The following is a 25,097-nucleotide window of genomic DNA, read 5'->3' as shown; positions in this document are numbered from 1 at the left end:
ACAAAGGTCATTTATATAGAGTGTAAAGAGTGTGAATCCTAGAACGCTCCCTTGGGGGACACCACTGATAATTGGTGCAGGGTTTGATAGGGCGTTTCCTATTTTTACTAATTGTTGCCTGCTTAACAGGAAGGCAGTAATCCACTTATGAAGGGATCTGGAAATGCCGTAAGATTTTAATTTTAATAGTAGTTTCGCATGTACCACTGAGTCAAAGGCTTTGCAGAAGTCTATGTAAATTACATCTATTGCTTTGTCCTGGTCAAGTAATGTAGTCCATATGTTTCTGCAGTGGAGAAATTCCAGGACATTTTTTTTCTGATATCAAATTGTTTGTTGAAGAATAGGTTGCTTGACTCTAGGTGGAAGGTAATGCATTGATTAATAATTGATTCCATAACTTTGCACGCGACACAACACAATAAGATTGGTCTGTAGTTGGTCTGTAGTTTTCAACCAGGCTGGGGTCACCTTTTTTGAAGATAGGGATGATCATAGCTAAGGACCATAGGTTTGGTAAGGAGCTGGTTCTGAAAGATATCTCATATATAATGCTTAGGGGTTCCGCTATGGCAGAGGAGAGCTTTTTTAAGAAGTATGCACATAATCCATCAGGGCCAATAGATAGGGATGGTTTTAGGTTACGTAGTGCCTTTTCTATGTTATCTTCTCCTTGCTTACTAGCAGATCTTTTTGTTCCACATGATCATTTCTAAGAGGTGGTATGACTTTTGTACATGTGAAGCTGCTGCTTCAGCATGGGGCTGTAGCTGCTTTGCTAGGTATTTGGCTAGGTTTTGTAGTGGTGCTCCTCTGGAGCTGATTATGGATCTCAGAGGTATGCCTTCTTTGTGTATTTTGGGGAGGCCGTATAGTTTGGGGCATCTGGAAGATTTTTCTCTTGGGATGATCATCTGTTGGATCTCTTTGCTCATGTTGCTGGTTATGATTTTCTTCTTGGTTATTTTTCAAGATACGTGGTTGGGTCTGTGTTTATGGGTTTGTATGTGGAGTCTTGGAGTAGGTCTGTCAATTTTGATTTGTAGTCTTTTCTGTCCATTACTACTGTGGCATTACCTTTATCTGCTGGAAGTATGATTATGCTGCTGTCGTTCCTTATGGCTTGCAGGGCTTTTAGTTCCTCTTTGTGCAAGTTGCTTTTGGGTGGTTTGTTTGTGCATAGGATGTTAGTAACTTGGTGTCTTATTCTATCAGCTTCATCTGCATTTAATTTAGTTAGGCTGGATTCCACTCCGCATATGGTGGATTCTGTGGGGATTTTTTGGGGTGCTATAGTATAGTTGAATCTTTTGGTTAGGACATCTGTTTCGGTTTTGGTGAGTTCTCTATTGGAAACAATGTATACTAATTGTTTCAGGTGTAGTTGTGGGTTGTTGGGGGCTTTCTTATCATGTTCTAATTTCTTTAGTTTCTTCAGGAGTTTGTCATTTTTGTAAGTGGTTTCAGTTTCAGCTCTCCAAGTTGTGAATTGTTTTATCTTGTCCCAAAGTAGAGGGTGGATTTTGTTGCTCAATTCCAGGTGTAGGATTAGGAGGTCTTTGTTTAACTAGTCCAGTTGGAATCTTTTATTGTGAAGCTCGTTCCTGAGTAGAGCCATTTCAGTTCTTTTCAGGATATGTTTGGTAGCTGCTGTGCTGTGCTGAAATATTAATTTGAAGCAGGTCAGTATTGCATTGTTGTCTCTGCAGCTGCGTAGGAATTTGAGGTCACATAGTATTCCAGCTTCTTGTAGGTTTTGGTCCGGCTGTTTATTTCCTGCTCATAGAGGTCTGATATTTGTTTTCTTAAGTTTTCGTGGGTATTTATATGTATCGTATTCAGCTTTGTTTGGGTTAAATTTTCCCACATCATTATAGTTGTGCTTTTAAAGTTGTAGCAACGTTTCAGCAGAATCTCATCTGCCATCATCAGGCTTGTGTATTGAGTTCTCTGTGTGTCAGGATTTTGCTGCAGCTTCTGTTTTAAATTTGGTGCTAGCCTCGTGCTTTGTTAGAATGGTTTTTTCTTCATCCTGATTGGTTGGAAGTCTTGGTCTGTGTTTATTGGTCTTGGAGTTTGCTGTGTTCTGCTTGATTGGTGTTTCTAATATCTTATGTCTGCTTTGTAGCATTTTTTTGTCTTGATTAGCTGGCAACATTGTGTTTCATGTATTGGGGGCTTTTAGCGCAGCTTGGCTTCAGGTGAATGGCTCGCTATCATTTATTAGGAAGCTAGGTTTCATCTGGGTGGCTGGCTGGGGTGTGTTTGGGCTGGAGGTATCAGGGGTCTGTTTGTGCCCAGGTGTTTGTTTGGACTGTGGTGTGGAGATTTTTTTGTTTGTGAGTTCAGGCTTCCAGATAATTGACAATTTGGTGGAGTCATCTCTTCTATTCATGCTTTCAGGTCTTTTTTCAATCTCTATGGCTTCTCTGATAATTCTGTAGCTGGGGTTTTCTATGGTGGCTAGGGTTTTGGTGCCATTGAAGTTGATGCTATGACTGTGGCTTTTATGTGTTGGACTACTGAGGAAGTGTGTACAAAACTCATACCACCTCTTAGAAATGATCAAAGATCTACACGTAGAACAAAAAGATGTAAGTTTTGACGTGGTTTCACTTTTCACTCAAATCCCGATAAAAGAAACTCTACAAATCATCAAAAACAAATACCAACCACCCAAACACCTCATGGATCTAGTAGAACACTGCTTAACCAACACATATTTCATATACAAAGGACAAAAATACAAGCAAATTGAAGGAGCTCCCACTGTCACCTGTTATTGCAAACCTGTTCATGGAAGAATTCAAATCCAGAACCCTGGCAAATGCCACCCACAAACCCAAACTATGGCTAAGATACATCAATGACACATTTTTATTTGGCCCCATGGAAAAGAAAACCTAAACAATTTCCTAACACACCTAAACAGCACACACCCCAAAATCAAATTCACCATGGAAACGGAAACAAACAAACCATTCCTAGATGTACTAATCTACAAAAAAACAGATGGCACACTAGGACACACCATATACCAAAAGAAAACACACACCAACTGCGACCTCAACTCCCAATCCCACCACCACCCAGCACAGATAAACTCCGTGGCCAAAACCCTAACTGCCAGAACCAAATGCCTGGCAGACAAGACACACATAAAGACTGAACTATGCACCCTGACCAAAGTACTGACAGCCAACAGCTTCCACAAAAGCAAAATCACAGGCCTGATCCATAAAAACACACTGAGACATAATAAAGACCTAGAAGATGAACAGACCTATGAAACAGCTGTCCTGCCCTACACAAGAGGTGCAACAGACAAAATCAGTAAGATATTACACAGGCATCACATCAAGACTGTCTTCAAAACAGACAGAAAAATAGCAGCCATCCTAAGAAACCCCAAAGATAAAATTGACCTGGAAAACCAGGGCATATATGAAGTTCCCTGCGCATCATGCCCTGCCAAATGCATCGGGCAGACCAAGAGAAGAATAAGTACCCACTTTGATGAACACAAAAATACAGTAAAAAAGCTGGAACACACTTCCTCACTAGTCCAACACATGAAAGCCACCGGTCATAGCATCGCCTTTAATGGCACCAAAACACTAGCCACCATAGAAAAGCCTAGCTACAGAATTATCAGAGAAGCCATAGAGATTGAAAAAACGACCTGAAAGCATGAATAGATGACTCCACCAGACTGTCAATTATCTGGAAGCCTGCACTCACAAACAAAAAAATCTCCACACCAAAAGCCAAACAAACACCTGGGCACAAACAGACCCCCTCCCGATACTTCCAGCCCAAACACACCCCAGCCAGCCACCCAGATGAAACCTAGCTTCCTAATAAACGATAGCCGGCCATTCACCTGAAGCCAAGCAGAGCGTTGGAGCCCCCAATACATGAAACACAATGTTGCCAGCTAATCAAGACAAAAAAATGCTACAAAGCAGACATAAGATATTAGAAACACCAATCAAGCAGAACACAGCAAACTCCAAGACCAATAAACACAGACCAAGACTCCCAACCAATCAGGATGAAGAAAAAACCATTCTAACAAAGCACGAGGCTAGCACCAAATTTAAAACAAAAATGGCAGCGAAAGCCTGACACATAGACGAACCCAATACACAAGCCTGATGATGGCAGATGAGATTCTCCTGAAAGGTTGCTACTGTTAGGTATAACATTGATACCAAATATGGTTTGGGTGAATAAATATATAAAACTTAGATATCATGGTTTAAGTGCTTATCACTTTAAGCACAATGCTGCAGGCAATTAGCCGATTAAGGGTGCGGTTAGAAGTTACAATATAAGGAAGCATTAGAAGCTGGAAATCTTACTGCGACTTACTGTTTCTGCGACTGCCTCTGTGACTAACTGTGTTACTGTTTGTACTGCGACTCTTACTGTGATTACTGACTGTGAGTGCCTGTGACTGAACTGTTCTTGTTTGCTACTGTTTGCTGAATATCCAGCGTTTGTTCCTCTGGAGAGAGGCACCGGAGGAGGAGAAGATATCTTTATCGGCTGATAAAGATATTGCAAGGACTCTTAACTTGGACTATACTAGTGAGTCTTACTGGATGGAAATACTGTGAATGACTTAATGGACTGAATGACAATGCTTTAAACTCTAAATGGATTAAAAACTATTTAAACTACAAACAGTGTTTGTGTTCAGTGTGTGTATACTCTGGGGCCCTTCCTGGCTTGACTACTGCTGCAATACTCTTCTAGGGGTTAATCCCCAAAAACTAACAATGGTTATGGGCCCAGCAGCATAGTCTTACTAACCAGGATATAGCAGAGAGAGTTGGTGTGAGTTGCACATTACTGTAAAAACAAACTGTTTTAATTAGTTTAAAATAGTCAAAATATCTGAATAGTAATGGCACAAGTAAATTTGTCACAACTGTCCATGATATCCAGGCTGGATGGAACAAACTATGTTTCATGGTCAATGAAATGTAGTTTACTTCTACGTAAAGAAGGTTTGTGGGACATTATAGCAAACCCACCAGATGTGAGTAGCTGGGATCCTGCTGATGATGATGATAACGAAAAGTTACAAACTGCTGGGAGAACCTCAGGAAGATTTATGTTCGGGACAGTGTAGGAGCACATATAAATCTTACACGGAAGCTTTTTCAAACGCATCTTCAGAGGAATGGAGATATGTTAGTTCATTTAAACTGTATGAAGAGCATTTTTCAAGAATTGCAAGAAAAAGAGCTTATATTTAATGAACTGCAACAAGTCTACATAATATTATCTTCATTAGATCAAAGCTATGATGACTATGTGACTTCGTTAGAGGTATTGCCAAAAGAAAGCCTCTCGTTAACCGAGATTACAGGCAGGCTATTAGAAGAAGCCAGAAGAAGGCGTGAGCGTGACGAGCTGAGAGAAGATAAGAAAGAAGAGAAATTATCTTCAAAGCTTGAAAGAAACCAGATTAGCAAAGTACAGCACCCGGAAGAAGAGAATTTATCTTCGACGGCATACACAATTAAAAAGTGTTTTAATTGTGGAGGCAGAGGACATTTGGCAAGATTCTGCAAAAAGAGAAAAAGCCAGAATGTAAAAAAGCCAAAGAAAGCATTTGAACTAGCCACGTTTAGCAACTCTGATGTGAAGAATGATATATGGGTGGTTGACAGTGGCGCATCCCACTGCATCACAAGAGATAAGACAAAATTTATAAAAATGTCTACAAGTTCTCAACATATATCACTTGCCAATGGCTGGAACCTGAAAGCGAAAGGTGAAGGTTTTGCACATTGTCCGTGCATAAACCAGGATATAAAAATGTTGTATGTACCGCAACTAAAGTTTAATTTGCTTTCAGTAAGGGTATTAGATAAATTAGGTTATGTAATTACTTTTAAGGATAATAATTGCATAATTGAAAAAGATAACAAAAGGGTAACTGCAGCTTTAAATGGAACATTATATGTCTTAGATAATAGTAAGAAAGGGGAGGCACAAACTGTATTTAATAATATAAAGCCTCATGAAGAATGTATCCATTTATTGCATAGGCGTTTGGGGCATGTAAATTTTAAAATGCTAAAACGTACAGTTGAGTTATCTGAAGGAATAAGGTTAAAATCTTGTGATAAATATTTGCGTTGTAATGTTTGCTGTGAAGATAAGAGCAAGGTATTGCCTGCAAATAGGCTAAATGGTTTCAAAACAAAAGAACCTTTAGAAGTGGTATTTGCAGACATCATAGGTCCAAAGAAACCCAGTATGGGGGGTGCTAGATATATACTGAGCATTATGGACCATTATTCTAGATATGGGTTTTGCTATTTAATGAAAAGCAAAACTGAAACATATCAACATTTTTTCAATTGGATTAAGTTTGCTGAAAGAAAGTCTAAACGACAACTGATAACCCTGGTGACAGATAATGGTACGGAATTTATTAATAACAAATTCCAGAACAGACTTAAGATAGCTGGAATAGAGCATAAGAAGTCTGCTCCATACAGGCCAGAACATAACGCTTTTATTGAAAGAAGAGGCCAAACACTACAGGCAATGGTTAGAACAATGTTAAATGATTCTGGGTTACCTGATTCTTTGTGGGGGGAGGCTACAATGTGTGCTAATAACATATTGAACAACGTTGTTAATACAACAACAGGTGAAATACCATTTACCAGGTGGCATGGCAGGAAACCTGACCTAAGTTACCTGCACACATTTGGTGCACCAGCATGGGTGCATATTCCTGCACAACTCAGAAAAAAAGGGCAACATAGAGCTAAAAGATTTTTCTTCGTTGGTTATCAGGCAAACCATAGGGCATATAGATTTTGGGAGAAAGGCACATCTAAAGTGTTATGTAGTGCTAGTGCCCAATTTCTAGAACATGAAGGATGGGAGAAATTAGAACAGGATGCCAATAAAGATGTAATTATTGAATCCTATAGAAATCCCATTAGTTATCCCTGTAACTTTAAAAATAAGGTAAAGAGACAAATACAGGATGAAATAGTGCCCATAAAGGAAGAAACAGATTCAATAGCTGAACAGGATGAGGAAGATGAAAAGGTAGTAGTTCAACAAAGTCCTCCTGTAAGCCCTGTAATTCCCAGAAGAACTACACGTGTATCTAGACCGCCTGATAGGTACCAGGCTAACACAGTGTGCCAGATTAATCAAGTTCCTAATTCTGTTGAAGAAATTAAAAAGTATCCTACTAAGGAAAAAGAAAGATGGTATGCAGCAATGAATAAGGAACTGAATTCATTAAGAGATATGAAAGTGTATGAAAATGCCAAATTACCTGTAGGTAAGAAATCCATTGGCTGCAAATGGATTTTTAAGGTAAAAACAGATAAAGATGGTAATTTAATCCATAAGGCAAGGTTAGTAGCCCAAGGTTTTAGGCAGAATGCTAATGACTACGATGAGGTGTTTGCACCTAGTCTTAAGGCAGCAACCTTGAGGGCAGCTTTAGTGTGGGCAGCTAGTAAAAAACTATATAGTTAACCATCTAGATGTGGAAACTGCTTACTTGCACGCCCCATTAAAACATACTATTTATATGAAAAAACCTGTTGGTATTAAAAGTGAAAATAAGGATAATAATGATTGTTGGTTGTTAAAGAAAAGCCTCTATGGTCTTAAACAATCAGGCTATGAATGGAACCAGTATATTGTAAAGGAACTAGACAATATAGGATTTAAAGCTGGTTTAAGCCGATCCATGTCTGTTTAAGAGGGAGACAAATGGGAAAGTATCATTATTATTACTGTTCACAGATGACATTGCATTGATTACTGAAACTAATGATGAAGCAAATAAAATAATAGCATCATTAGGAAAGAGAATAAAGATCAAGCAATTAGGGGAGATAAAGAAGTATCTCGGTTTGAATATAAAGAAAACACGGAAAGGTTTTAAGATATCTCAGGAAGATAAGATAAGCAAATTGCTAAAAGATTACAAGATGGAGCTTTGTAAGCCAGCTAAGACTCCAATGAGTCAGGAGTTTAGCAACACTGATGAACAAAGCCCGAGTTTGATAAGGTGATTTATCAATCTTTAATTGGTAGTTTGGGTTATATAAGTAATTGGTCTAGACCAGATATTTCGTACTGCGTGAATCAGTTGGCTAGATTCAATTCTGCACCATGTGAAAGACACTGGATTGCAGCTAAGAGGATATTAAGATATCTTAAAAAGACAATGAATTATTCATTGTATTTAGAACCAAAGGGTGATTTAATTCTGAGTGCTTATGCAGATGCTAGCTTTGCATCAGAAAGAGACACTAGAAAGTCGACTTCAGGAACAGCCATAATGCTGGGTAAGACATTAATAGGCTGGAAGTCAATAAGACAACAGCATATAAGTTTGTCTACTATAGAGGCAGAATTCTCCTGTTTATCACTGTTATGTACAGAATTAATAATGTATAAACAAATGTTAATTGATATAGGTATAACTGTGGATTATCCTATAATTATACATGAAGATAATCAGGCAGCAATTCAAATGGCCACAAATATTGGAGTAAAAACAAGGAGCAAGCATACAGATCTAAGATACCTAAACGTGAGACAATCTGTAAGAAGTAAGATGATTCAGCTAGAGTACTGTATGTCGGAGGACAATTTAGCTGATAATTTTACTAAAGCCCAAGGTGCCAGTAAGCACCAGGAGAGTTGTGAAAAAATATGGGGTTAGATTGTAAGGTATTATATATTTATTTCACCCAAAAGGGGAGTATGTTAGGTATAACATTGATACCAAATATGGTTTGGGTGAATAAATATATAAAACTTAGATATCATGGTTTAAGTGCTTATCACTTTAAGCACAATGCTGCAGGCAATTAGCCGATTAAGGGTGCGGTTAGAAGTTACAATATAAGGAAGCATTAGAAGCTGGAAATCTTACTGCGACTTACTGTTTCTGCGACTGCCTCTGTGACTAACTGTGTTACTGTTTGTACTGCGACTCTTACTGTGATTACTGACTGTGAGTGCCTGTGACTGAACTGTTCTTGTTTGCTACTGTTTGCTGAATATCCAGCGTTTGTTCCTCTGGAGAGAGGCACCGGAGGAGGAGAAGATATCTTTATCGGCTGATAAAGATATTGCAAGGACTCTTAACTTGGACTATACTAGTGAGTCTTACTGGATGGAAATACTGTGAATGACTTAATGGACTGAATGACAATGCTTTAAACTCTAAATGGATTAAAAATTATTTAAACTACAAACAGTGTTTGTGTTCAGTGTGTGTATACTCTGGGGCCCTTCCTGGCTTGACTACTGCTGCAATACTCTTCTAGGGGTTAATCCCCAAAAACTAACAGCTACAACTTTAAAAGCACAACTATAATGACGTGGGAAAATACGCAAACAAAGCTGAATACCATACATATAAATACCCGTGAAAACTTAAGAAAACACACACACACACACACATATAATTTTTTTAAATAAAATGAGTTGTGATTAAATCAGCTTTTTAAAAAGCTTGCTGGCTGGAGGCTGGGATAACTATGACAGCAAAGTACTAGACATTTGGTCCTTGCTTAAGAACCCTAATTGTTAAGATTGGGATGATGTTTCCATTGCTAAGTAGTCATTAAATGAAACATCATTTGACAGCTGACTTTTGCAACGGGAGATAGGAAAGTGGGGGGAGTTGAAGCACATGCTGTAATCATAAATGTGAGTTGACTGCCAAATGCCCAAATTTTCATTACATGATGATAGGAGTACTACAATGTAACTTTGGTTGCTGAACTAACAGTTGTTAAACAAGGGCTATCTGTAATATCCAAGATTGACTGTAATATCTTTTCAACAGCTGGATTGAATTAAAACTTTCAGATTGAAGCACAATTTGGAAACCATTCCCAGTCTCAATTTATTGTAAATACAGAAACAAAAAAACTTAAAGGACAACAATTAATAATCAAGGATCATCTTACACCTTATGGTGTATCTGGTATCCTCCAGTTATTTTGACATTAACTCTAGCTAGGCTATTGTAATGTAAGAGAAATAGACACACAAGATGCCAAGACAGTAAAATTAAGTTATACTAAAATTTATCTTCATTATTTTGTTTCCCTGGTGCATTGAGAGCAGCTTCAATTTCCTCAAATACTGGTACAGGTCCTGCATAGTTGTTAGCCTCTATAGAATTTAATTTCTTTTGATAACCCACTTGCAATTCATTCTGTTTTGCACCCAAACGAATGACCTATCAGAACAAGAATAGAAAGATTCCATCATTAGATTTCTGTTACTTACACAAATAAATGGAATAAGGATGAAGAAATTTAGCTGCTTCAAACAAACCTCACTTGAAGATTAAATAGTGGGCAAGAGCCAGCTGGTTGCATTCATTAGCTGCATCAAAAAATCAATATAAATCATTCTTGGTATTGGTATAGGTTGAGCAACACAGACTCAAAAGCACTTACAGTTCATTGCATAGCATCCACTGAATTTCAAATTAAGGAAGCATTTTAAAAATAATAAAAATGACTTCAATTTCATCTGATAGCCACTTATTTGTTGTCATTACAACCACTTATTCTCTAAAAGGTCAGGATAATGTAAATGAGGATCACTTCTCCACATTAGCAAAATTCTGATTAAGCCTACATTTTCATCAAAAGATGAGTGGCCCCTGTGTAAGTCAGAGTTTAATTATGGATTCTAAGGACCATGCCAGGGGATTCATAGGCAAGCCTTGAGCTTGCTACAAATATGTAGATATTTGGCAACAGTTTTGTAATATATTTTAAGCATTTTTTTAAAAAGCTTTGTCTGATCTTAAAGGTGGACAGTAGGGTTTTAGTGGGGAGGGACTTGGGTAACTCAAAATTTAGGTGTATACTTTGGGGGGGAAATCCAGACATATTATCAGCTTAGCGAGGAAATGCTTGCTGACATTGAGTAACATAAACAATTTCAATTTTATATATTTTACAGTTCAGTAGCTGAATGATGGAGAAAAGGACAGAATTTCCTACAGGGATAAAATTGTGGTTAAATATTAGAATGCAAAAGAATGTTTCTGTTGGTCAATATTATGGGAAGCACATATAACGAAGTGGAATAGACTTGTGCATGTTTCAAGATAAGAGAACAGCTTCTGTTAGCGTAATGTGCAAAAAGTCAAAATGCAAGGATCAGGCTTAAATGTTTTGGCATGAAGCTAATTGTAATTACCACATTCAGGCTTGCAATTAATTGCTAGCAAAACTATTCCAAACATGAAGTAACATTATTAAATTTCATAGCAGGTTACACAACTTGAACTGTTTTATACTGCAACCCACAAATATAAATATTGGCAGATTATCTCTAGAAATATTTGGACACTCTTTGTCATCATTTCCCTGGGTAATAAATAAAAAAAACAGGAGTAGAAAAAAAAGATAAAAGATTTATTTTTCTCCATCTTTTGCTTTGCAGATTAGAAACTGGGAAGACCCACTTTTCCATTCCCCATTGACAAGAATGTTAGCTAGGCTGGAAGGAATTTCAGGATTGACTTACTTGAAAATATAAATGAAGAGTTCTCAACCATCCCTTTCATTTTCTTACTACCACTCATATACAGGTAATCCTTGATTTACGACCACAATTGAGCCCCCAAATTTCTGCTGCTAAACAAAAAGTTTGTCAAGTGGATTTTGCCCCAGTTTACAACTTTTAGTCACAGTTATTAAGGGAATCACTCAGTGGTGGGATTCAAATTTTTTTACAACCAATTCTGTAGGCATGGCTTGGGGGGCGTGGCTATGTGACTGGGGGGTTCAAAAGACAGAAATTCACTTTCTGGAACGGGGTTGGACTAGATGACCCCAAGGTACCATCCAGCCTTGGATTGCTGTGCTGTTTCAAAGCATCCTCTGAAGCTGCATCTAGTAGTAGCAAGGTTTGTGGTCCTTCCTTCCTCTCCTTTTTCCCTCACTTCCTTTCTTTATTTCTTTCTCTTTTTTTCTTTCTTCCCTCCCTCCCTTTCTGTTTCCCCTTCCTCCCTCTTTCTTTCTCGTTCTTTTTTTCTTTTGCAGCACCCCCCCATACCCCATTTTTGGCTTAGTGGGCCCAGGGGTGGGATTCAACCAGCATTACTACCAGTTCGGTAATTACAAAACTGTTGTAAGTCAAGGATTACCTGTATTCAGACTTGTAACCAATTCTACATCAAATTCATTTACAGTCCAAGCATCTTATCAGTTACGTGCTACAATAAAAGGAAGCAGTTTTTGAAAAGCCATTAGCCCAACAAGATGCATGTTGACTACATATGTCTGATCAATACTTGCCAGTTTTCAGGGAGTAAACCTTAATGTAACATGCAAACAGAAATACCTTATTTCAATGCAGCAAATGTTTCATAGATGAGAGCCAATGAGAGAAAAAGAAAGAAAGATAGGGGCTTAAGAGAATCTATAATAAATATTGAGTAGTCTTTTGTAATATATTCTGAATAAAAGTCCTACACAACAGAAAACTGAGCTATGGTGCTGAAGTAAACTGTATTGCTTGCTATATAATTTATTATTAATATGTCCAGCTATGTACATAAAATTATTAATATATCCTTGATAATTATCTAATAAATCAAATATACTCACATATTTGTTAACTGTAACAGTATTGAAATTAATTTTATCTTTTATGTGAAACCAACTACTTTTGTCTTTTTTTTCTCTTTTCTATTACACTTATATTATACATGTTGTTCTAGATGATGAACTTCTGGGAAAAATGAACCCTTAGAATTGCAAAAGGCAATACAGTACCTTCTTATATTGCGGAGAAGGAAGATCGAGGACATATTCATCTGATAATTATAACATTTAACTATTTTCCCATCCTGAGTCTGAACTGCTACTTCAATTGGATTATAAACACCATTTTTTACTCCTTCTTATCTGAAACGAAGAAAGAAATGCCATGCCAAGTAAATAACTAAAATAAGAGCAAATATTTACCCCCTGTAAACAGCTATTTATTTAGCAAAAAATTATGTAACATCCCTTTGTAAGTGACTTAAAAAGCTACCCTTTTCAATCATTTTTAAAACTCAATATGCAAACAATGTCCAATTTTGGATAGTTAAGGCTGCATCCAGAAATAGCTATTTCAGCTGCTAAATGAAAACCTAGTACTACATGTACATGAAAGAACAAAAGTAACAAAACATCTTTAATGCAGTTTTTTTTTAGAATTGCTCCTTGGAATTCTATAATAGTCCACTAAAACTCTAGCTTTTGCTCAAATGGAGATGAAATCAGCGCTATCTTTGTGTGGATTTGGAACAGAGTTAGCCTACTAGATTCTCCCCAGACATCTTGTACTACAATTGCCAGAAGTTACAACATCAAGGCCAACTGCAGGAATTGTGGAAGTTATACTCAAAATCAACCTGGCATTTTCTTCTAGAAGCTTGCAAAGATCACATACAACCCAAACAGGGGTGGGATTCAAAAAATTTAACAACCGGTTCTGTGGGCGTGGCTTAGGTGGTGGGCGTGGTTTGATGGTCATGTGACTGGGTGCACATGGCTTGGTGGTCATGTTATTGGCTGGGTGTGGCCAACTCAACATCACTCACATCGAGGCACGCATCTCCTTGCCTGGCCTCTCATGACTGTGGGGATGCTGCAACAGTCGTAAGTGTGAAAAAATGGTAATAATTCACTTTTTTCAGTGCCATTGTAACTTTAAATGGTCATTCCACACAAGCAAAGTACCAGCAAAGGAGGGGGAAAAAAACTCCAGATAAGTTCCTGAGACAGGAAGTCTAGTCCGGCCAAGAATGTAATAAGGGTTAACGGAGAGGCAGTTTCTGTAAGCAACACCAGAATGTTTCCTTCCTGCCTTCCTTATAGGATTAGGCTAGTAATTTCTTCTAACAACCAGTTCTCTGAACTGCTTAGAATGTTAATAACCGGTTCTAGCAAATAGGTGCAAACTAGTAGAATCCCATTCCTGAGCCCAACTCCAGTTAAGACAAATAGTTTTAATTTCAAGATATCACAAGGCAGTATTAATTATCAATAACAACTTGACCAAAGAACAGCACTATTTTCTTCTTTTATTTTCTGTTATTTGTAGTCTAGCCAAGCATACGTCCTAGCATGCTTTCAAAATGAATTAAATAAAGTTTAGAACAGGGAAGATCCATGTGCAGTTCTACCACTACCATTACTACTCTACCACAGATGGTCATCAGATGACAACTTCTTGACTCCACTGACTTTACAACAGTAGTTGTGCAGATAAAATTGGAGGCAGAAAATAATATGGATATCATCTGGAAATCTAGGAAGAATGTGGGATATAAACAAACCAAGGCCTAGATTATTTTTCAAAATACAGGTATATGGCAATCACTAGGAATCCATGTCCAAGTTCAATTTCGATTTGTAAAATTTTTTTCATTTTGATACCAATAATCCTCAACTTACAAGCACAACCGAGCCCCAAAATTTATGTTCCTAAGTGAAACTTTTGTTAAATTAATTTTGTCCTATTTTATTACCTTTCTTGCCACAATTGTTAAATGAATCACTGCAGTTGTTAAGTCAGCAACACGGTTGTTAAGTGAATCTGGCTTCCCCATTGACTTTGCTTGTCAGGTCAGAAAAGGGAATCACATGACCCTGAGACACTGCAACCGTCATAAATATGAGACAGTTGCCAAGCATCTGAATTGTGATCAAGTGACCATGGGATGCTGCAACAGTCTTAAGTGTGAAAATTGTCATAAGCCAATTTTTCAATGGTGTTGTAACTTTGAATAGAATAGAATAGAATAGAATAGAATAGAATAGAATAGAATAGAATAGAATAGAATAGAATAGAATAGAATAGAATAGAATAGAATAGAATAGAATTCTTTATTGGCCAAGTGTGATTGGACACACAAGGAATTTGTCTTTGGTGCATATACTCTCAGGGTACATAAAGGAAAAAAATACATTCATCAAGAATCATAAGATACAACACTTAGCGATAGTCATAGGTTACTAATAAGCAATTAAATCATACTAGGAAACAAATAAAATAATATAAATTGTAAAGATACAAACAACACAGTTATAGTCATAAGTGGGAAGAGATAGGCACTAGGAAGTGTTATTATAATCTAGTAGTAGAGGAATATTAATAATACAGTCTTAGTAAATAAGTTGACAGTGTTGTGAGAATTAGTTGTTTAGCAGAGTGATGGCATTCGGGAAAAAACTGTCCTGGTGTCTAGTTGTTCTGGTGTGCAGTGCCCTATAGTGTCATTTTGAGGGTAGAAGTTGAAACAATTTATGTCCAGAATGTGAGGGGTCTGACTTGTGCAGTATACAGGTCCTCAATGGGAGGCAGTTGTTAGCAATTTTTTTCTGCAGTTCTAATTATCCATTGAAGTCTGTGTTTGTCTTGTTTGGTTGCAGAGACTGTTATAAAGGTGCAGATGACAAGACTCAATAATTCCTCTGTAGGATTGAATCAGCAGCTCTTTGGGCAGTTTGAGCTTTCTGAGATGGTGAAGAAAGAATATTCTTTGTTGTGCTTTTTTGATGACATTTTTTATATTAGATGTCCATTTTAAGTCTTGAGATATGATAGAACTTAGAAACTTGAAGGTTTCTATTGTTGATACTGTGTTGTCTAGTATTGTAAGAGCTGGTTGTATAGGAAAGTTTCTCCTAAAATCTACCACCATTTCTATGGTTTTGAGTGTATTTAGTTCAAGATTGTTCTGGTAGCACCACAAGGTTAGTTGTTCAACCTCCATTCTGTATGCAGATTCATCGTTGTATAGAATGAGACCAATCACTGTTGTATCATCTGAAAACTTCAGTACTTTAAGAGAGGGATCTTTTGAGATGCAGTCATTGGTATAGAGAGAGAAGTTGAGAGAGCTCACAGTCCTGGTGGACTTCACCTGCTGCTTCCTGTCTGTTAGGAAGATTATGATCCATTTACAAGTGTGGTCAGGTACAGCTAGCTGATTTAGTTTAGTTAGAAGAATATCTGGAATGATGGTATTGAATGCTGAGCTGAAGTCTGCAAAGAGGACCCTTGCATAGGTCTTTGGAGATTCAAGATGTTGTAGGATATAATGCAGAGCCATATTAACAGCATCATCTGTCGATCTATTTGCTCGGTATGCAAACTGCATGGGATCTAACAGCAGATCCGTGATGGTTTTCAGGTGGGACAGCACAAGCCTTTCAAAGATTTTCATAACTACAATGTCAGAGCAGCCATTCTGAAATCATTCAGTTCCTTGATGGAAAGTTTATTCGGTACTGGGATGATAGTAGAGCATTTGAAGCAAGAAGGAACATAGCACATATCTAGTGATTTATTAAAGATGTGGGTGAAGATGAGGTCAGTTGATCAGCACAAGCGTTTAAGCAAGAAGGAGTTATCTTGTCTGGGCCTGGTGCTTTTCCTGGCTTTTGTCTGTGAAATAGAGACTAAATAGTCACTAAATGATCTAATAAGATGAGGACTACAGTACTGTACTGGAAACCTCTGTAATTAAAGGATTTTTTGTAGCTTGGACAAATGAGAAGTATACAACAAACATCCAGAATAAGATCTTAACAATGTAACTGTGCATACATTGATAGAGAAGGGACAAACTGTAACACATCCAGAGAATATAAATCACTAGTGTTCATTTTCCATATTATCCCCTATACTTCTTCATCAGAGCTATAGCTGTACCTTCTTTCCACTGAAAACTTGGTTTCCCTTGATGAGAGCCAAAAGCAAGTTTATAATCCTGTGAATTAAAACAGGAAGGTCAGTAATCTCCAATTTTAAGTTTCTTGTTTCCTATAATATAGTGAATGAAACAACATTTAGAAAGACAAAAAAAGTAGACTGGAAAAATGTTTCTTATGACACATACCTGATTAAAATTCCATCTATCGAAAATTTTAATTGGAAATGAGATTAGGAAGAAAAAAAGGCACAATGAGCCACATTTCTGTAGTTGGAAATTGACTTGAAATCTGTGTTTTGAATGCTTGCAACAACAAACAACTAATTGGGCAACTGGCTTTCAAACATTTGGGCTAAATATTGCTAAACTTTTTTCTCCCTGTAAAAATAATAATAGAAACAAACTCAACAGAGATAGAGGTGAATTACAATTTCAAGTATTAATTACTTACTAATATTGGTTTCTAAGAAAGGAGTCAAAGATAGTATAAACCAGTAGTTGTGCTATGGTAAGGAAAACCACATAAGGGTTTCTTAACATTAATCTTTCCCACAATAAGTTACTACCATAGGCAAAATAGAGGAAATGTTCACTTCCGCAGTTTTGCAGTTCCAAATCTCTACCTGGTCCAGTATGGTTGATAAAGGCTTCCATCTTTTGAAACTGAGCCCAAGAAAACATTATACATTTGTTCTATGCAAATTAATTAATCATAGAAACATGGAATATCATAGAATTCTTACATTTGAACCTGCAAATAATACATCTATTTTCTCCACCATTCAATAGTTGTTTATAAAACCTATAAACATTAATCTGAGAACTATGAGATATTGTCAGCCCTGTAAGTTAGATCAAATGTGGAAACCAAAGGCACCCAAGGAGGCATCACTTCAAGGTACTCCAGACACCTTGAAGCAATTCTTCCTTAACAGATGGATGACATCTATGACAGGAAACCAAGCATTTGCTCGCCCCATAACATCATTCAGGAAACAGGGAGGGAAATAGCTCTTGGCCTGGTTATTGTTTATAATTTTTGCTGGAACTGAAATTGTTTCTCAGGATGCATGCAATGGATAGTAATCAAAATCAGAGACTAACAATAATTTCTTACTAAAATAAAACTAAAGAAACTACATAATGGTTTAATATGTTTTATGAACTTTATGAAGGGCTGCAAAATATGACAATTTTCTCCCTAAATAAGATGTAAACATAACTCCATTTATATCCTGACAACAAGATAGTTCTTCAAAAATAGCACAAATCTTTTTCTACTGAGGTATACTCATCCTAGGATACTTGGTCAGTTTATTATCTTGTGATATTCTACTGTAATGTTTCAAGGTGAAATTTAGCCCAACAAAGAATGAATTATTTTTGGCTATGTATTTCTATTTACCCAGCAACCAATTCACATCAAAGTGATAGTTCAGCTAGCTCAACTGCTAATATGACAAAAGTACATCCAGAAACATTCCTGCAGGCTGCACAACAAATACAATGTAAACAAGAGTTATCTAAAGGGCAGCAGAAAGGGAAGAGCTGTGCTCCTCTGGATGCTTCTAGCTGCAATTTCCAAGCCTAAAGGTGAGGAATTCTGAGGCTGTATTTCGGAAGCATCCAGAGGACCACAGGTTATCTTAAAAAATAGAATTGTATCTGACTTTCTTATTTGCACTTTGCTATCCTAAGCGAAAGTCAAATAATTGTGCAGACAAATTCAAATAAGTGCTTCCATGATATTTCTCTCAACTAATTTCAGGCCCCTGAATGAGACATATTTCAATGTAATATATCTCCCTTATTCTGGCACTGTCCAGGTGCAATCTTGGGCATATAAAATCTATTAGGACTTGTTGCTCATTACCTGAGACAGAAGAGAAGCCACTTGACTGTTTGACCTTAAAAAGAAGCAACAAAGATAGGGCAGGGATTAGTAAAAGGAATAACTCATTTGCTGCAAGTTTAGTGTTCTGTTGATGCTGGGTAGTGTTCTGTTGATAACACAGAAAAGCAGAAAAGCCATTAATTCATTTAGCCACCTTTCCCTATATTTTCTCTGATCAGACTCAAGAAGATGAGAGATCAAGTTCTCAAAACATTCCTTCCTTTTAAAAAAAAAGGAGAGGGAAGATCCACAATGGATTAACCAATTCCTGATAACGAGAACTGAAATTAAGGTATCACTGTCATGTTTTATTTCTGGTCCTTGCAGATTCCAATATTAAGCACAGACTGGTCATTGATTTGGAGCAGAGGAAGTAATTCAACCTTAAGACTCACCCACCCCATCTTCGTGATTCCCGGTTCCTCACTTAACACATATATTCACTACATGTATTCCCTTAACACACGTATTCCTTAACACAAGTATTCCCTACTACTTGATCCAAAAAATCGCTAAATGGAAAGCCTCCTTTCTTTCGCCTTGTTCCTCTTCAGCACAAGCACCACTAACTACCCATGAGGTCCCTGAACAACCCTGAATTCCCATCATTCCTAGCTCCAGACAGCAACCACCCCTCTCCGTCCTCACCACTTCCTCATTCAATTGTGGACCGAAACATCTTACAACAATCATGATGACTCTGCCCATTGGCTAAGCGCACAATAATCCCTACTCTCCGCCACCTCTTATTGGTTCGAAAGAGCTGAAGCAACCTTTCTATGCTTATTACAATGAGAGAAAGGCCAGTGTCAGCGCTTTAAAGCACATTTTGTTCTTTGATGGCTTGGATTTATCCGTGCTTATAGAATTAAATTGAATAAATATGCTCCTCCTATTGAGCCCCCATCATCTCATCCAAAATGACTTGGTTTTTTTTAAATTTTTTATTTGATTTGTCAATCACTTACAAGATAATAGGTATAAATATAAACATAGTTAAGAATAGTTATGAATACATGAAATAGATACATATAAGAAAAATAAAAAGAAACAATAGGACAGGGATGGTAGGCATGTTGGTGCGCTTATGCAGACCTCTTAAGAAAGGGGTGAGGTAGTAGACAGTCTAAGGTTAAAGTTTTTGGGATTTGGGATTTGGGGAAGAAACCACAGAGTCAGGTAGAGTATTCCAGATATTGACCACTCTTTTGCTGAAGTTATATTTCCTGCAATCAAGTTTGGTGCGGTTAACCTTCAGTTTGTATCTATTGTGTGCTCTTGTATTGTTATGGTTGAAGCTGAAGTATTCATTGACAGGTAGGACATTGCAATGTATGATTTTATATACTATACTTAGATCAGACCGAAGGTGGCGTAGTTCTAGGTTTTCTAGGTCTAGAATTTCGAGTCTGGTGGCATAAGGTTTTCTGCAACAAGTAGAGGAGTGGAGAACTCTTCTTGTGAAATATTTCTGGACTTTCTCAACTGTGTTAATATCAGATACATAATGTGGATTCCAGACTGATGAGCTGTATTCAAGTATTGATCTAACAAATGTTTTGTATGCTCTAGTTAGTAGTGTGATATTACCAGAAAAAAAGCTACATAGGATTAGGTTAACAACTCTTAATGCCTTTTTGGCTATGTAGTTACAGTGGGCTCTAGCACTTAGATCATTAGAGATGAGTACTCCAAGGTCCTTGACAGAGTTTGGATCATCAACAAGGTCTTGACTATTCAGCTTGTATTTTATTCTCTGTTTTTGTTTTGCCAATATGTAAGACAGGGCATTTATTTCTTGAGATTTGAAGTTGTCATTTCTTTGACCATTCTGATACATAGTCAAGGTGTTTTTGAAGAGTAGCAGTATTTTCTGTGGTGTTGAATAGCTTTACATCATTGGCAAAGAGAACGCAGTTGCTCTTAATATGATCACAGAGGTCATTTATGTAGAGTATGAAGAGAGTTGGTCCTAGAATACTGCCTTGGGGGACACCACTGTTGACAGGTACAGAATTTGATAGGACGTTCCCAATTTTGACCATTTGTTGTCTGTTTGACAGGAATGCTTTTATCCAGTTATGTAGGTGTCCAGAGATACCATAAGATTTTAGTTTTAGTAGTAGTTTGTTGTGTACCATTGAATCAAAGGCTTTACAGAAGTTTATGTAGATTGCGTCTATTGCTTTGGCCTGATCAAGTTGTGTAGTCCATATGTTTTTGCAGTGTAAGAGTTGCAGATTACAGGATAGTTTTTTTCTGAAATCAAATTGTTTATTAGAGAGTAGGTTGTTTGTCTCTAAGTGGAAGATAATGGATTGGTTAATAATTGATTTCATGACTTTACAGGTGACACAGCATAAAGAGATTGGTCTGTAATTTTCAACTAGGCTGGGATCTCCCTTTTTGAAGATGGGGATGACCATGACTTGTGACCATAGCTTTGGCAAGGAGCTGGTCCTAAAAGATTTTTCAAAGATTATGCTTAGAGGTTCGGCTATGGCAGTGGGTAGCTTTTTTAAGAAGTAGGCACATATTCCATCCGGTCCAATAGATAGAGATGGTTTTAGATTGTGTAGTGCTTTTTCAACATTGTCTTCTGTAAAATCGATATGTATTAGATCATTGTAGTTGTCTGTGGTTCGACTAGGAAATACTGGGCATGATCCATTGCTGTTTACAAATACTGAGCCAAAGAATGTATTAAAGAGGTTGGCTTTAATTGTGTTGTCTTTGCAGTCTTTACCATTAGGTCCTTTCAGGGGTGGGATGGACCTTGAGTCTTTTAGTTTGTTGTTTACAAAATTATAGAAAGCACGGGTGAAATTGGTGCGTCGAAGGTTTTCCTCTTGTTTAATGTGATAATTGGTGCATTCAGTCTTTATCTGGTGGCATAAATTTTTGTATTGGCTTTTGAAGTTGGCAACGTGACCAGATTTGTTTTTCTGCCAAAGTGATCTCTTTTTGGATTGAAGCTTCCTTATTGTTATAGGTAATCTGTTTTTTCTGGTTTTTGGAGTTGTTATTGGTACATATAGTTTGATGACTCTTTTGACTTCAAGTAAAAATATGTTGTAATGGTCTTCAACAGTATTGCATCCAGTGAATAGAAATTGCCAATCAAGGGATGAGAGATCGTTGTCTATAAGATCATAGTTGCTTTTTTTGAAGTTATAATTGGGGATCACGTCTTTGTGTTGATTTTTGTGTGGGCGTATGTTGAGACAAAAGTCAATCATGTTGGAAAAGGGTTCTTTAATTTGTATTCCATAAATTGAATTTAAACTATTGCAAAAGATGAGATTGAGGCAGTTGTTAAGTCTAGTATTGTTGGTTACTAGTTGTTCTAGTCCCAGATTTGTTACAGCATTGTAGAAGGTTGCATGTATGGGTTCAGTTATACATTTGTTTAGGGTCCAGTTAATATGTGGTAGATTGAAGTCACCAAGAAAGATAAAAGTGTGTGTGCAGGATGATGCCCATGTTAGTAGTGAATTTAGCTTGTTTACATGTTTGATGTCATAATCAGGGGCTCTGTAACATAGTAAGAATCAAAATATGATATTTAAGGACAGTTCACAGACAATGGTCTCAGGAAGTGCAAGCTCCTAGGTAACTTGGATGTTTTTTAGATATAAGGACTTTTTACAGAAGATAGCAACACCATCTCCTCTACGGATTTCACGATCTGATCAGTAAACATGATAGTCTCTTACTGTGGTAATGGAGTCAGGGAAAGATGCATTGAGCCATGTTTCACAGACAAATATAATGTTGAATTTAGCCATATTTAGTAAGAGGAGAAATTCAGGTATTTTATTCACAAGGCTTCTTGCATTGAGTAGCTTGCATTTAAGGCCAGTTGTAGTTGGAATTGAGGTAGTTAAGGGCATGCATGCCTGGTTTTGAGTGATGGTGGGTTGGATGAGGTAGGGTTGAATGCGGAGTTGTGGGTTGTGTGACTTACTTTTGATACAATCAGCACGATATGTACAGGTCAATGTACAGGTCATTCTCTCCATTGTCTAGATGTCTTTTGAGTTCAGTGTGGAGTTCATGGGAGCGGATTCTTTGCAGTATGCATAAGTCTGGTCTTGAGCAAAGTTTTTGTGGTTGGGATTGGTTTTTGCAATGGCGTTTATTGTATGAATGAATATACGTTTGCTGAACTCATTTTTGCATACAACTCTACAAAATTTTGGGACCACCGAGCCGTCATTGTATTTGAACTCAGGGCTATCTCTGGTTATTTCAATGATATCATCAGGAGAGATGTTTGTTGTATTGGACTTGCTTATGATATTGCGAATTTTGGTGATGTCATCTGATTCGTTGGTGTCTTCAAGTCCAAATAAGATGGCATTTGGACATTTCTGATCACATTCCATGATGTCTCTGATGAGCAAGGGGATATCATTTGTGGAATTATTTGATGGGATAGTAATTATTTGTGGTTCTGGTTTGGTGGTTATTTTTGGTTGTAGTTGTGATTCTAGTTGAGGTAGTAATTGTGGTAGTGGTTGTTGAGTTGGAATTTGATTTTGAGCTGATAAGTAGTCACTTATCAGTGCTGTATTTTTTTTCAAGAGAGATTAGACTTTTTTGTATAATTGTTTGAAAACATGTTGCTAAACTTTTTTCTATTGACTGCATGAGTGATTCTATGCTATCAACTCTGTCAGGCAGGGTACTTGGTTTGTTTAGCTTAGGAAAACATGATGGACATAGACAAGGGAATGTATCTGATGCTTCTAGTGTTCAAATTTTTTCCCTAACAATGACAATAAAATAATAGCCTTTTTTGATAATTAGCAATACTCACTTAGACTTATATATCGTTTCATAGTGCTTTACAGCCCTCTCCAAACTGTTTACAGCGTCAACATATTGCTTCCAACAATCTGGCTCCTCATTTTACCGACCTCAGAAGGATGGAAGGCTGAGTCAACATTTAACCTGGTGAAATTCGAACTGCCAAATTGCAAGCAGCCGGCAGATAGCAGAAGTCTCACAGCTAAGGTGCAACAGGAGATTGGTGAGTGGTGGGTACAAATCAAACTCCAAGCACGGAAGACCAGTTGAAGATGCCTTTCACAGATGGTCCACAAGGCTCAATGTTACCAAATTGGAAGCCCTGAGAGCTTTCCACAGGCAACAACCTTTGATGTAAAATTCCATGGTTACATTTCCAAGCTGTGCCAATAATACTAATCCTCTAATCAAGATAGTGTGCAGAAGAAAAAAAAGATGACTGTTAGTAGTCAGACATACTCAAGGCAGTAAATATGTATTAATATGTCTTATTTATGGAGTAGTCAGACATACTCAAGGTTTAGTAAATATGTATTAATATGCCTTATTTGTGGAAATATAAGTTACCTAGAATCACTTTGGATAGTGGGAGGTATATAAATTTAATAAATAAATTAGTTAAACCAAATCTCTCTTCACTTCATTTCAGAATGTTGGAATATTGCTCCCTGTCAGTCTATTTTATTTGAGGCAAGTGAGGCTCTTTCTTCTTTGCATGAAGCAACACCAACTAATGTCATCTGTTTCAGTATCTCCCTCTTCTAGTACATGGCTGTTGTGCCAGTCCTCTTCTCGGTACATTGTGATCCTCTCCATTAGGAGACTCCAGAGAAGTTCAACCCAGATCATTTTTTGGATGAAAAGGGCCAATTCAGGAAAAGAGATGCTTTCATGCCATTCTCAGCAGGTACAGTCCTCTAAGACAAATAGTATGAAAAATTCATATGTGGCCTGATCCATGTTATTCCTTTATCAAGCACAATTCCAGCAGCTGTACTTCCTAAATAAGCTTTATTTTCTTGTTTGCTATTGCAGGGAAGATGGCTTGTCCAGGAGAGGCCCTGGCTAGGATGGAGCTCTTCCTGTTCTTCAGCACCTTGCTCCAGAGGTTTACCTTCTATCTGTCAGATCAAAAGTAGCTTGCAGTGCTGCATTCTAACCACTGCACCACCATGACTCATTATTCCAGTGGTCCCCAACCTTTTTGTACCAGGGACCAGTTTCAAGCAGAAACACTTTTTCAAGGACCGGCGGCGGTGGGGGGGAGAGAGATTCTATTTTCCATTCCCAAAACTTTATGTATACCCTACAACTAGCATTAAAGACACCTGACTGCAGTCTCTCTAGTTCTAGGTCTTGCCCAGCTGTGTAGCTACAAAATTTCATGCAGATGTTTCTCTTATCTCTGTTTGGTGAAAACAGGAATTGAATGAGGAGCATTTAGTCAGTGTGTTTTCTCTAGGAAGCTCCTGTAGTCCTTGTTTAGGGATCATTCAGAGCTACGATGGACCTCTAACATCCAGCCCAGGAAGAAACTGCTTCAAAGAAGCCGGCAGGGTGGCTTTTCCTGTCGCTGCAGCTCCTCCGAAGCGCCCGTTCACCCCACCCCCACCCCGCCAGCCACCGCGCAGTTCA

General features: G+C 37.6%; 2 protein-coding genes across 2 annotated transcripts in view; one reads left to right on the top strand and one right to left on the bottom strand.

Annotated features, from left to right (window-relative positions):
* ZNRF2 (zinc and ring finger 2) overlaps positions 1 to 24,643 on the top strand; it is a 282,520-nt gene extending 257,877 nt beyond the window's left edge. Inside the window, exons 5-6 of the transcript XR_015745759.1 lie at positions 23,528 to 24,369; positions 24,498 to 24,643. The gene's annotated coding sequence lies outside the window, so the exon portion shown is untranslated. The remainder of the gene's footprint in view (positions 1 to 23,527; positions 24,370 to 24,497) is intronic.
* Positions 10,100 to 17,410, bottom strand: GGCT (gamma-glutamylcyclotransferase). Its single transcript, XM_026691493.2, is given in 6 exon segments — positions 10,100 to 10,261; positions 12,822 to 12,859; positions 12,862 to 12,953; positions 16,678 to 16,750; positions 16,753 to 16,813; positions 17,249 to 17,410. Coding segments are annotated over 6 exon segments (588 nt in total).
* Positions 24,644 to 25,097: the final 454 nt, after the last annotated feature.

This window comes from Notechis scutatus, chromosome Z, assembly GCF_049901735.1.
Source record: "Notechis scutatus isolate UNSWTSFEM ecotype Mainland chromosome Z, rNotScu1.2, whole genome shotgun sequence".
In the NCBI taxonomy this organism is placed as follows: Eukaryota; Metazoa; Chordata; class Lepidosauria; order Squamata; family Elapidae; genus Notechis; species Notechis scutatus.
Note: the sequence above shows the minus strand (reverse complement) of the source record. Positions and strands in the feature narration are given on the sequence as shown.